Here is a 13,800-nt window from a genome sequence, read left to right on the forward strand (position 1 = left end):
TTACAAGAAAGGAAATGGTCTCAGAGAAATTAAGCAATTTGCTTATAGTAGATTATAGTAGACTTCAAAGCAGATTGTCTAAGAAATAGAATTCCTCCAGTGAAGACTTGTAATATGTAATGATCAGTATTCACTTTCTACTGTCAAAATCTTTTCTGACCAACTAGCTCTTCCTCTTGCTTTGGAAAAAAGAAAAAAAAATTCCCGATCTGTTCACAGCCTGCTTTGTTACTCTTTCTATACTTTCCCTTACAGATTTCATTTAGTTATGTGACTTCAGTGTGATATTTTTGGTGGATGATTCACCCAATCAGACAGTTATTCCCTCCATTTCATATCTAAGTATCTCCGAATCAATGGCAAATTTAGCCTCCCTGAGACTATCATCCGCAAACTATGGCTAGTGTTATTATTTTACAAGCCTGGGGTGAGGATTAAATGAGATAATGGACCAAATGCACCTGGCACATAGTAGGTCCTCAAGAAATGATAGGTGCTTTCTTCTTAACTTGCCAATCTCTAGTTTTCTCCAAACTAGATAAAATTAGTGTCTATTCACTATTGAAATTTAACCATAACAGTTTTTCCTCCCTGAGTAGCAACTCTTAGTTTTCAAATTTCTGTTAAATCCAGTTACACAAGTTGAAAATCCATTCATTTTGGTAATTTCTCCCTTGCCTAACTACATTGAATTAGTTACTAAGCGCTAAACAGTCTAGCACTTCAAGGTCACCCTTACATTGGTTCACCCCTTCCTGGCTCCCACGCTAGTGAGACCAATTTAGATCATCATTACTAGTACTCCAGACTTAAAGCAACTTTGTAACTGATTCTCTCTTGTCTCGCCCACTTTTCTTCTGCATATATCCCCATTGTTCTTTTTTAAACAACAAATTAGTATTGTTACTTTTTTCCAAAAAGTTTTTAATCTTCCTCTGTTCTGTAATATACAGTTCAAACTTCTTGACACGGCCAATCTACATTTCCAGTCTTCTACCATTTTCCAAAGACACTCATCTCCCCACACAAACTATTTCAGTTAGGATTAATTTGCAAGAAATGGAAACCTAACCAACATTTCCTTAAACAGTCAAAGCTTCAGGTAGAAAGTCCAGGGTAAGACTCCATGAAGTCTTCAAGAAGCAAAGCTCCTATCTCGTTCCCTGTCCATAATGTGTGACTCATAACACAGTAGTGGCTGCATGATATTTTCATTCCAGGGGGAAGGAACAAAAGGAGCTCTGCTTTTTATTTACAAGGAATTCTCTCTCTTCTCCCTTTCCACCCTCATGGACTTCCATCTACAGCCCATTTTCTAGAACACCACATGGCCATTAAGAAATGCAAGGAAGACTTCAGAAGCAAGTTTTCAAGTTGTGTGTGTGTGGCTACCCCAAACAACATCTAAGACAGGTATTCATCTGCTGGGACTGCTATGACAAAAGACCACAGACTGGGTGGCTTAACAGAAATTTATTTCTCACAGTTCAAGTGGCTGGGAAGTCCAAGATCAGTGTGCCAGCTGACTAGGGGTTAGGACTTCAAAATGTGAATTGTTGAGAGACACATTCAGTTCATAGCAGAAAGGAATAAAAGGAAGCAAAGAACAGTTTGTAACAAGCAAACTGGGCTACTGTGTTCTTCTTTGAGTATCCTCCTTTTGCTACTTCTCTGCTTTTGCTCAAGAACTTCCTCCCACATCTGTCAAAGTTTTCTCCATAGAAATCTACCAGTTGCCAGTCAGGAGTGAACTTTCCCTTCTAGTTCTTACTGTCATAGTTCCATACTCTATGGGAATCATCACATTAGATTTCATGTACTCTTTATGTGTAGTTCTTAATAATAGTGATATTTACTTAGCATCTACATGTTTGGTGCTGTGCTAGGTCATTTACCATGTCATTTCTAATTCTTACATTGCAAAGTAGGGTTAACTTTACAAATGAAATTGAGGTGCAGAGAGATTAAATAATATTTGACCAAGGGAATGGCAGAGACCGGTTTTGAAGATTGGTCTGAAACTCCACCACACCATGCTATTTCTCCAAGTAGATTGTCTACTTCTAGCAGGCAGGGATTGTTTCCCTTTCCATATAGTACCCCTTTTTATTCTCACACTTAGTGGCACTATTTATGTGTTGATAATTACTGAAGTTGAGTGATAAGTATATGGACTTGCATTATTCTGTTCCCTTTTGTATGTGTTGGGAGTTTTAAATAATAAAGACATTTTAATTATGGTCTGAATATATTTACTAAGTAGCTTAATACATTTAGAAAGACTTTCAGAAATCATTGAAAAAAGTTTTTCTTTTTTAGTTAACCCTAGTTATTTCCAAAGAATTATTACCTGTGGTTATCCATATGTATAAGATTACATATTATAATCCTCAAAGCAACCACTAGAATAATAATACAAGGAGGTACAGCTAAAATGCCAATGGAGAAATTAAAATAGAAATTTAAAAGTTTATAAAAGCCCAGACCATCAAAAAATTGATAAATTCGACTTCAACAGAAATACAAACTTCTGTTCTTTAAAAGATAGTGCTAAGGAAATGCAAGAAAATTCACAGGTGGGAGAAGCCAAACACATGTCTGATAAATAACTTGTATCCAAAATATATAAAGAACTCTCAAAACTCAACAATAAGAAAACAATTTATCTTTAACAAAGGTGCCAAAACATTCCAATGGGGAAAGAAGAGTATTTTCAATATATAGTGCCGGAATAAGTGAACACTCATGTGGGAGAAAAAAATACACCTAGACCATTCCTCACAGCATGCACAAAAATTAATTTGGAAAAAAATTAATTTGAGATGAATCATTAAATGTAAAAACTAAAGCTTCTAGAAGAATATATATGGAAGACTGCTGTGTGACAAGATGGTAGGCAAAGATGCTTAGAATAAAGAAAGCAATAATTAAAAATTTGGTAAATTATACTTCAACAGAAAGACTTCTCATCAAAACATAATTAAAATATACAGGCAAACCACAGAGAAACATTTTGACAAAGGATTTGTTTTCAGAGTACATAAAATACTTCTACAACTCAATCCTAACACCTCAAATAACCCAAATTTTAAAAAATTATTATGGTGACATTGGTTAACGGAATCCAGTAAGTTTCAAATGTACAATTTAACAGTTAGTCATATATATATTGCATTGTATGTTTACTGCCCATAGTTAGATTTATCACAACATATTTGACCCTTTTTACGTCATCTACGCCCCACCCACCCCACCCCCACCCTCTGGTAACCACTAGTCTATTGTCAATGTCCATAAGTCTCTGTCATGTTTGTTGCTTTTAGATTTATATCCCACATTTAAGTGATATCATGTGGTTTTCAACTTAGATTTTTATCTGGCTTATTTCGCTTAGCATGATTATCCCAAGAGCCATCCATGTTGTCACAAATGGCATTATTTCATCTCTTCGTATGACTAATATTCCATTGTATAAATGTACCACATCTTCTTTATCCAATCATCTATTGTAGGACACTTCAGTTGCTTCCATGTACTGGCCACCGTGAATAATGCTGCTATGAACATCAGTGTGCAAATATCTTTTTGGATATATGTTTTCAAGTCTTTGGGGTAAATATCCAGTAGAGGGATTGCTGGATCATATTCAAATAACCCAATTTTTAAAAGTGGATTTTTTTTTTTTAGGCGAGGCAGCCCTTGATTGACCTCACAGATTGCAAGGACCTTGTCTGCTTACAAACCCTTATTTTTTTTACTTTTTATGCCTACAGCACCTGGTCTTCCTAGGTGGTCTCCCATCCAAGTACTAGCCAGGCCTGACCCTGCTTAGCTTCCAAAATCAGATGGGATTGGGCTTGTTCAGGGTAGCATGGCCATAGACTAAAAATGGAATTTTTAAAAATGTAAGTCAGCAAGTAATATTTTTAGCAGAAACCTAGATTGTCCCCACGCTACTTGGGAGCCTATTATTGTTGGAGGATTAGATAAAGTCATCTCTGCCACTGAGGTTTCTTGAGGATTTTCCCAGGGCCTGACTTACAGAATGCACTTTTGAAGGGAGAAGGTAAAGGTCTGCTGTTTATTCTATTTTATTTAAAATAATTGGATAACATTTTATGCACCTAGAATACTAAAGAGCTCTCATGATACTAGGAACAAACCATAAATGTTGGGGGGGATGCTTTTGGTTTGGGGACAGGGGTTCTTTGATTTTTTTTTTTCTTTCTAGGATGAAAGCTCATTGGCTCTATTTCAGAGCTCACAATTGATGAATAACATTAAGAAAGAGAATCATTTGCCCATTATGCCCCAAATAGCCAAAGAAATGCCCATTTGAATTGTTCTCGATTTTTTCCTTCTCTGAAACTACTCTCTTTATCATACAAAATATGCACCTAGAAATTTAGGTAATATTTTTTAAATGGTGTTTCTTCCAGGTACTTAAATAATTTTATTAATGTGTTAAAATATGTGGTTCATTACAAAATTATGTGACTCATGGCTGAGGTTCTATCTAATTTAATAGTCTAAGATGGAAACTTTTCTCACTTCTCTTGTATCAAAAAGACATTTTAAAGTATAGTTTGACTCACATAAATCTTCAGGTTCATAATAGACATTTCAACTCAAATCTATTTTGCATTGTGAATTGAATGACAGAAGAAAAAGGAATAAAGAATTTAGATTTAATTCCTTCCTGAAAAAGGAATAAAGAATTTAGATCCAACTTCAGGTCTGTCCACACTGCAGTATATTCAGGAGAAGCCAACGCAGTTGTGGTTGAGTTATGGATCTTCCTCCTTCATGATTGGCCTGCCACCTTTACACTCCTTGTATTAATTTCCTGTCACTAAGGTAACAAATTACAAAAAAAAAAAAAAAGGGGTGGCTTAAAATGAGAGAAATTTATTTTCTCTCAGTTCTGGAGGTCAGAAGTCTGACCTCCAGACTTCTGACTCAAAGTGTGGGCAGGGCAACACTCCCTTTCCAGCTTCTGATAGTTACTCACATTTTTTGGCTTGTGGGCTCAACTCCAGAATAATTTAAATAGAGAGGTGTGTGTGGTTGTGAAAGTGACATATTCCTCCCAATCTCTACTGGTTTGTATGCAAAATAGAAATGCAACAAGGCTCAAATTTCAAAAGAACATTGTAAGAATCTAAGCTCAAATTTTACCTAGAGAATTATTAATTCCATAAACATTTGTGATATGCTTGCCTACTTTATGCCAAGCAGTATGCTCAGCTCTGAAGAATCAATGATAAAAAAGACAAGGAGCCAATTTCAAGAAGCTCTTCTTGTAAACAATGAGACATGTGGAAGAAAATGTGTCATCCTTATTCAACAAGGTAAGAGCTATTGTAGTGATTAAATGTTTGTTTGTTTTCTCAGAAGAAGTGACATTTGAGGTGAGCTTGGAAGAACAGGGAGAATTTCTGAGGGCACACAAGGGTTCAAGAAGGCATTTCAGGCAGAAGCAACAGCAAGTTCAATGGCACTGAGGTATAAGGGTGAGCGGTGTTCACTGAAGAGGTAAAGTGGCCTCAATGGTAGGGTTGGAGCAAATGTGTCATTTGAAGACCTTTACATCCAGGTCGAGAGTTTAGACTCATGGGCATCAAGAAGCCACTAGACGCAGGTGTGGTGCTAGTACACTCTTCCCCATCAGTATAACCCTGTTTTTCTGTTGTCTCTGCTTCAGGGTCAGTTGCAAAGCCAAAGGTGTTACAGGCCACCTCAGGTTCTCTGCTACAAAAGCAGACTGCCTGCTGAAATGCTGTTTGAAAGACCTAAGAAATGATTTAGCCTTTTACATTTTGGGAACAACTCTTTACTCCTTTAGTATGACTTTGGAGACACTAATATGGCCTGAGATGACACTGAATTGGTAACCTAGATCTCTAAACCAAGTCGAGAGAGTTCGGTTTATATCTCAGCCACTGGGCGAATCTGGATGTCCTTTGTTGTTGGTGTCATTTTTGTTGCTCTGTTTCTCAGAGCTGGCTTCAAATCAAGCATGATTATCATGATTTTTACTTTTTGTTGCCTGTATTCCATCTTAGTTGTAGGAGATATAGCTCGAAGTTGAGCAGGATTGAAAGATATGCAATCCCTCTCTTTCCCTCTCTGACTAGCCCAGATTATGCCATTGTGTTTTGGGAAGGCTGGTAGTAGGGAGGAAGATGGACCAAAGGAGGGACCATGGGAGAAAGGACAGCTGCTTCCAAGTCCCAGTTGATGATAAGGAATACCTAACAAAAGCAGAGGCCATGAGGTCAGGCTGGGCTTGAGAGCAAACACTCTGAAGGAAGGTGGCCACCCTGCTTAGCCCTGTCTTCCTTTACAGGTCCTGGCTTCTAGAATTGCCTCATACTCTAAGAGGCAAAACAGCTGTAACATGTTTTAAACAGAGGAAGATCTTTCCTTTTTAATATACCCCTTTAACATTTTGAAAACAAAACAGAGGATACATAGTGAATGACGAGAGAATTATAAGGGTCAACTTTAAACAATCAGATTACTAACACTGTGTTGATACTGCCAAATGGGACAAATGGTCATGGGTTTTTGTTTCTTTTTTAAACCAACTTTGTCTATGAGCCTCTATCCAAATGGGAGATGAGGAGAGAGATTTAATTTCAGTGGTTTCTGGGCCTTCCCTCACCTCCAGGTTCTCACTGGATCTGGAAGCTTTACGTGGCCCCAGGCTATGAGGGTGAACTTCTCTTTTACCCACCGTAGTCACTATGGTCCCCTGGCCCACAGCTCTTTGCTTCTGTTCTCTGTGTGGCAAGAGGCTTATTTCTCTTCTCGCCTCTTCTCTTTGGTGTACTTTCAAACTGAAATCTGCCCACTGCCATAAAAAGCAGTTATGACTGCTATGATCTTAAGGTGTCTGGCTTACTCCATTAATCACATGAGCGACTGTTCTATTATCTTTGAAATTCTCATTGTCACTCAGGAATCAGTCTATAAACAATAATTTTTCCTTTCCCTGACTCAGACCAGAGGAAAGAAAAAGGAGATGAAATTCTTGTCCCTGTTCGTGATACATTAATAGCTATGTCAACTCTTCCCACCCCCTACCCCCAACCCCCAGTAGAGACAGGAAGGATTTTAAAAGGTTATACAGTCCAACAGTGAACGTTTTAAAATTTTCTCCCTGCTTCCCACAGTATCCTTTTCATTTAGTGTCCTTTCCTCTTCCTTACCATTATGTTTGAATTTATAATCTAATTAAGTTAGTGATTTGATCAACACATATCTATTGGATTTCTTTTATGTGTGTAGCTCTGGGCCAAGTACTCTATTTTCTTCTCAATTTCTAATTGAGAAATGCTAGCAGACCTTCATTCAGATGCCTCTGGGTTTGGAAGAGCCTTTTTGCCTGGAATATCTCAACTGCTACTTTTGCAAATGCTCCGTTTAATAAAGAGGCCAAACGGGGTAACTTAGACCAGAAAATAATGGTTTAGGAACCTGAATAATCCTAAAGTTTTTTTCCTCCATTTGATCATACTTATCGACCAAATGATTGCAAATTATCTACTTAGTATTGTGTTGATACATTCTGAAGAAAATGTCATCATCAGCTTTATCAGTAATACATTCTGCTCTTCAAAACAAAGGTTTAAGGTTAAGAAACAAAGAAATAAAAAACAATTGTTTTTGTGCTCGCTTCAGCAGCACATATACTAAAAAGAATTATTTTATTTAAATGTATAATTTATTTTAAAAATCAAGGAAACTTCGGTCTTAGTGAACATAATGATAAAATGTAAATATTACCTTTAGTCCATTGCTCCTTTAGGAAAATAAATATTTCTTAAATGGGGAGCTCTTATAAAGGAGAACAAATGAGCTATGTTTTTATACAAATGGAACTAAAGTTAGAAGTTATTCATAGATAAATAGCTATGAAAATCTATTCTAATTTATTTAGTCTTTCCCAATTATAAAGTGCATTATTTATGGATTGGGCTCAACATGCTTGATGCTAGAAATGTAAGGGTGAGCATTTTCTAAGGAGCATACAGTGTAGTGACTACTGTAATCTAATTAACAATTTACTACTTCAACATTATTGAGTGCTTTAACTTCAAAGTCCAGGAGTTTTTTAAGGAGAGTTGATGTAATGAAATTCCAGGGTATTTATTTACTCACTTAACCACTGATGTTTAAACAGACCCAAGTCTCTCACATCAAAAACAGTGAGGACACTATTTCCTCTTTACTCTACTTCCTCTTCCAGTTACCTACTGCCTTCTCCTTCCCGGACCTCTCTCTTCACAGCTGAACTTCTCTAGAGCTTGATGTACCACCTTTCTGTCCTTTCCATCTATTCAGTTCTAATCTGACATTTAAAGAGCAATTTTATCTCTTGCAATAGAATTTCCTGTTCAAAAACTGCCATTAATTTCAAAAGCTGATATATCCAGGAGAGCTTTCTATTAGATTGGGATACTCATCATCATATGCCCAGCTGCTGTGTGTGCCTTCTCCTAAAAGGAGAAAAGGAGAAAGCCACTTTGCTGTGCGGAAGTGCCTTGTGTGTTTATAAAATCCACGTAAAAAAGTTTAGTGGTTGCTATATTTATAAGACAAATTGGTTACCCCTGAGAATGCTTGAAGATGAGATTCTCAAAGATCTTTGTGCTGATGAAAATGGAATCATTATTTTTGAACTCCCTCTGCTCACGTCAATGACTCCCACTGCAGACAAGCCAGTGGTTATAAGTAGCCATGAATCCCCTTGTGGATTGTAGGCAAGGCCAGCCCAAGCCCAACTCCTGGTAAGCTTTATTAGCCCTTAATATGTGCTTTGTTTTCATTTCACACCTTGGGGTGGGAGACAATCTTTACTTATGCTAGTGTGGTGTGCATCTGTCTCAGACATGTGTGTAAGGTTCATTTCTCAGTTTGGCTTTTTTTCTTCCTTCCTTCCTTCCTTTCTTTTCTTTTCTTTTCTTTTTTCTTTTCTTTTCTTTTCTTCTCTTTTCTTCTCTTTTCTTTTCTTTTCTTTCTTTCTTTCTTTCTTTCTTTCTTTCTTTCTTTCTTTCTTTCTTTCTTTCTCTTTCTTTTTTTTGAGACTGCTGTCAACACTTATGAGTAATTTAAGATTGGTTTTGGGTGCTTTTTAATTTTTTGTTTAAGAATTTCATTTTCTTTGACGGTAACAAAGTGTACTTTTTCAAGACTGAAAAGGCATACTCAGACTTTGTAGGTTGTATTCATAATGACTTTGCTTATCATTGTATAATGTTCTCATCATCATGGACTCCTTTAAGCTCATCAACTGGATTTTGGAGGTCTCATTTGCAAGTGAACTTAGAAAAAAGAAGGCTACAAAATTCAGGTGAACCAATATACTATTTCTTTTTCCTTGACTCCCTTTAAAAATGTTTCTTCTTTCTCTTTTTTGCTTTTGTCCTCCCATCTCTTCTATGTCTCTTCCCACCCACCACCCCGCCTGCCCCCACCGACCATCTACATTTCTCTGATCCTTCCTTTCACTCAGCTTCGTTCTCACCATGCCCACAATGTTCCTGCTGCTGTGTGTTGCTCTGGTGATACTTGGACCTGTGCATGGAGCCACACTGAGAAACAAAGAGAAATGGAAGCCACTAAACAACCCTAGAAACCGAGATCTGGTGAGAACATACACTGGGGCATGCTGGGCTGCAGGGTGAAGTTGGCACCACTCTGGATTTCTGCACAATGCACTCCACTAGAGCACAGTGCACAGGGGCTCCCAAGGGCTGAGAAGATTCCCCGGGAGGACCAGGTGAGAGTTTTGCTCGCCTAGTAGCTGGCATCCCATTGTTTCTCTGGCCAATTTACATTTGTTTCTGTACAGAGAAACAAATTTATATTTAGAAATGATCTTGTATACACACAGCACATTACATTTGTAAATGATCTTATACACATTGACTTTACAGCCTCGATTTCTAATACACAAAATCAAGAGCGTAACAGAATTGCTTTTTGCACAGTTTAGATTGAACTGATAATAAAACAGATTCTCAGATAACCAACACTTGCAAAGCTCAACTGCAAAAACTGAAAGATGACCTGCCTTCTTATCAATTTACCAGGCATTATTTTCAACATAAAATTATCTAAGAAACACAATATGAGCTATGTATAAAAATGCTCTTTTAAAAAATATGCCAAGTACAATAAACATGCTGACATTACTATTTCAAAATACAGTTTTCCTAAAGAAAACGATGTGGAATATAACAATATAGGGTAAAAACAAATAGCCCTTTGCACAGCTTCTGTGTATTCATTTCCTAAAGGGAAGCTGAAAAACACATGTCTGAAAAGAAACTATTTCAGAAGACAACGACTGAATCTTATTTTTAGTCAGAGTGGAGGCACCAACTCTCATCACTGTGTAGTTCAATTTACTCTCTGACGTTGCTACTCAGAGGTGGTTTACAATGAACTCTCTGTGGTGCTGTTAAATAGTTGATATTCCTCTCTCTATTTCCACCAAGAATGGTGAATAATCTTGCTTAGGGTTGAAATGTTGGAAAGAAGCCAAGCGGAGGACAGAGCAGGGGGAGGGGAAGGAGTAGCCAAAGCTGTCCTTCTGTTTCCCAGTTTTCCACCTCTTGCCTCCTAGATAAGCCCTAAAGTCAATCCAGGGGAAAAAAAGAGAGGGGGGAAAATATCCATTTTTGAGTATTTTTGGTGTTTAATTTATATATGGCAATCGAATATTTTCTTTCTTCAGTTTTTCAGAACCCTTCAGGCGTATTTTAAGGGAAGAGGTCTTGATCTTAAAAAGTTTCCAAGTACTTTCTCCATGAACGAGAATCCCAGACCTCTCTCTTTCCAATCAGAATTTATTGCCTCTGCATTTGCAGATTATGAAGAGCAGAAAAACTCCTTTCCCAATTACTTCAAAGGCTGAATGTTTCTTCTGAGAGCAGGTAAAAGTTATCCCTTTATTCCCAGGATCTGTCCAAACATACAACTCAGTCATAAAGAGATTTTGAAAATATTATTTGTAAAATGATGTTATTTTCTCATAGAAATAAGTGCTTACATCAGAAGATGCATATCACTGGTAATATTTGGATTTGGTTTAGATATTTCTTGGTCTGGTTTTAAAAAGAAATGACATTTATAATTTTTTTAATCATAGTTTTCTGGGAAGAGATATATTAAAATAGAATTATCACTCTTAATAAGATTATTAAATATAATAGAATACCACATACTTTTATCTATACCCTTTTTTTCCAGACCAGGTCATATAGCTAAGTTATATGGAAAATCATATATAAAAAGATATGTCAAATTGTGCAGTTGAATGAAATAGGAAGTGAAGTTAAAATAACAGTTCTTTTTAGGAAAAAATAATAAGCATATATTTGAGCTTGAACTTCCTCACCTACAGGGAAAAAAAAAAGGTAAAATATTAGTAAAAAGGAAATTTTTCATAGGAAAAATAGTCTAAATTTATTTATACTTAAGATTTGAGTTTTATTATTACTTTAGCATTCCTAGCAAATATATGCCCACCCTTAAAAAAAACAGGTGTTAATGGTGCATTCCAGAAAAATACATTATGATTCTAGTCTATTAGCTTTTTGTTCAGCCAAATAATAAAGGAAACTGAATCATAATTAAAATGTACTCCCATTCTTCCACAAGAGTAGGAATGAAATTGCGAGGAAGCATACCACTGTTGCACTTTATTGTGCATGCGAAAGGATTTTGATCAGTTCTTTTAAATGTGATTTTTTAAAAATAATGATGTTATTCTAAAAAGAAAATACAACTTATCATGTGGCATATGCACTTGAAAACTGTCCTACAATGAGAACATAAAATAGAGAAACAGAAGATATTCATAAAGTGTTTCCTCGACTACCTTTCACATTTAAACTTTAGGCAATCAGACACTAAAACAGAAAATAGTTATGGATACACAGTACCTGCTTTAGTCTGAGACAGTCTTGCAGACAATTTGCTTGCAAGCCTTAGTTTCTTCATCTATAAATTGCAGATACTAATCTCTAACTCATAAAAAGTATCAGAGAAAATATCAAATATATACTTTCATGTGAGCATGGAACGAGATAATGTTTGAAGGCAGGAAACAGAGAAAGCACCCAGTTGTTGGTGGTGAAATATGATGGGAATTATTCAACTTTGTGAAATAAGCAAAGCTTCTGATTTGGAGAATATTTCATAATTACAAGCTCTCTTTTCCTAAAATAACTGATTAGAAAATGAAGACAAAAAGAGTTTTTGTAGAAATATGTTGATATTTGAGTCTTTGTGTTAACTGTACAGTCTTCATTTTCTATGTCATTATAACATTTTCTTGTTCTTTCAGGTGTCTGGCTACTTTAAAACTACAGATGAAGACTCTTACTAGAAAAACTAAATCATGGTCATGGTAAACTTCCCCTCCTCCACTTTTGTCAATTTGCAATGATTTTATTCTACATTTCTAGACTTACATATAAATAGATTGACTCTTGAGACATAGGCGACTTATGTACTTATTTTTGGTGTTTTTTCCATTCTATAACCATAAATATCAATGTAGAGCACCGTACATATCTGCAAGAGTTACAAAAACACCATGAAGTCAAAAGAAAGGATGATCTTCTCAATTACATGTTTCTTTTAAGTTTGTCTTATGTGTATTTACCTTTTACCAATCAATATTTTTATTTGAAAAGGATACTGTTCTTGTTTACTTTAGTTCAAAATTTGCCTTTTTCATAGAAAGAAGATGCATTCTCATTTTAAACATATGCTATTGGAAGACTGCAGTCTTAATTTCATATAAAGGAAGATAAGTGATAAATATACACAATTAAGTTGAAATAGAAAGCAAAGAAACATGGGATTCTAGGAGTTGCTGGAGTCCCTGGAAGATGCTCTCTGCCACTATTTTCAGAGATGGACATTGTGCTACACCAAGTATCCAAGCCAGGCCTCAGCTCTGGCTCTCCCATGCACAACCTCCTCAAGAAGGGAGAGTAGAAACTGGTGTGAGTCACAACCAACCTTCTCCCTTCCCTCCTCACTTGGGCTGAATTATTCTCATTTGGAATAACTGCTCTTCCTATAGTTTTATGGAGAGCTGCATCATTTTCTTTGTGATTCCTGCAAAAGAAATATTGTCCTAGAAGCAAACATCTGTGTTCTAATAACACTGGTCTGTACATTCCAAATTAGTTTTCTGTGACTTTTTTTGGAGGATGGTAGAAACTGAATATCAAGAATAACATATTTTTTGCAAGAACAGATTCTGTGTCTGGTTTAGTATGTTCTCTTGTAATTAATTGTACATGTGTCAGTTTTCCCTGGAGGGTCGTGAGGTCTTTGTAAGCCATTTTTATTTTTCCAGCACCTAACACAATGCCTAGTATGTAGCAAGTGTTCAATAAATAATTGTTAAATTGAAGTAAATGCATGCTATTCTGCTATTATTCACACAGTAGTGGAAGTTGATTCTAGTTAATGTCAAGAATTTTTTTTACCATTGAAAATACATGTTATTATTGATGAGCTATTTCTCATAAAAATATTGCCTATTCAGATAAATGATAGAGTGGTAGGGAGTATTTCACCACTGTTCAGTTCTGCTCAAGAACCAGTGACTGGTTTTCCTTTTCTCTCTACTGCTCCGTGCTCTAGGTGTCAAGACCTCCACAAAAGGAATGCTTATCAGTTTCAGGGCCTTTGAAAAGAAGGGGCATCCACACAGACTTTTAGCTATGAGATTGCAAAGTCTCAGGGCAAGGTCATGCTTCTGGAGAT

The 13,800-nt window shown here is 36.3% G+C and overlaps 1 protein-coding gene and 1 non-coding gene across 2 annotated transcripts; one reads left to right on the forward strand and one right to left on the reverse strand.

The window, feature by feature from the left end:
- Positions 1-3,764: 3,764 nt before the first annotated feature.
- Positions 3,765-3,883, reverse strand: LOC111745134. The gene has a single exon (XR_002782514.1). It is a non-coding gene; the product is annotated as a 5S ribosomal RNA (ribosomal RNA).
- A 5,161-nt stretch (positions 3,884-9,044) lies between these two features.
- CUNH2orf66 (chromosome unknown C2orf66 homolog) lies at positions 9,045-12,682 on the forward strand. Its single transcript, XM_023535982.1, has 4 exons — positions 9,045-9,358; positions 9,521-9,653; positions 10,748-10,946; positions 12,362-12,682. Exons 1-3 carry the CDS (start codon positions 9,276-9,278, stop codon positions 10,925-10,927), a joined length of 396 nt encoding a protein of 131 aa, XP_023391750.1. The 5' UTR covers positions 9,045-9,275; the 3' UTR covers positions 10,928-10,946; positions 12,362-12,682.
- The last annotated feature ends 1,118 nt before the right edge of the window (positions 12,683-13,800 follow it).

The sequence above is a fragment of the Pteropus vampyrus genome, unplaced genomic scaffold (assembly GCF_000151845.1).
Source record: "Pteropus vampyrus isolate Shadow unplaced genomic scaffold, Pvam_2.0 Scaffold146, whole genome shotgun sequence".
Classification (NCBI taxonomy): Eukaryota; Metazoa; Chordata; class Mammalia; order Chiroptera; family Pteropodidae; genus Pteropus; species Pteropus vampyrus.

Coding starts and splice junctions, on each gene's coding strand:
- CUNH2orf66 (XM_023535982.1), top strand. CDS start 9,276: ATGGACTCCTTTAAGCTCATCAACTGGATTTTGGAGGTCTCATTTGCA. Junction 9,359..9,520: donor AAGAAGGCTACAAAATTCAG/GTGAACCAATAT, acceptor CCTTTCACTCAG/CTTCGTTCTCACCATGCCCA. Junction 9,654..10,747: donor ACCCTAGAAACCGAGATCTG/GTGAGAACATAC, acceptor TTCTTTCTTCAG/TTTTTCAGAACCCTTCAGGC.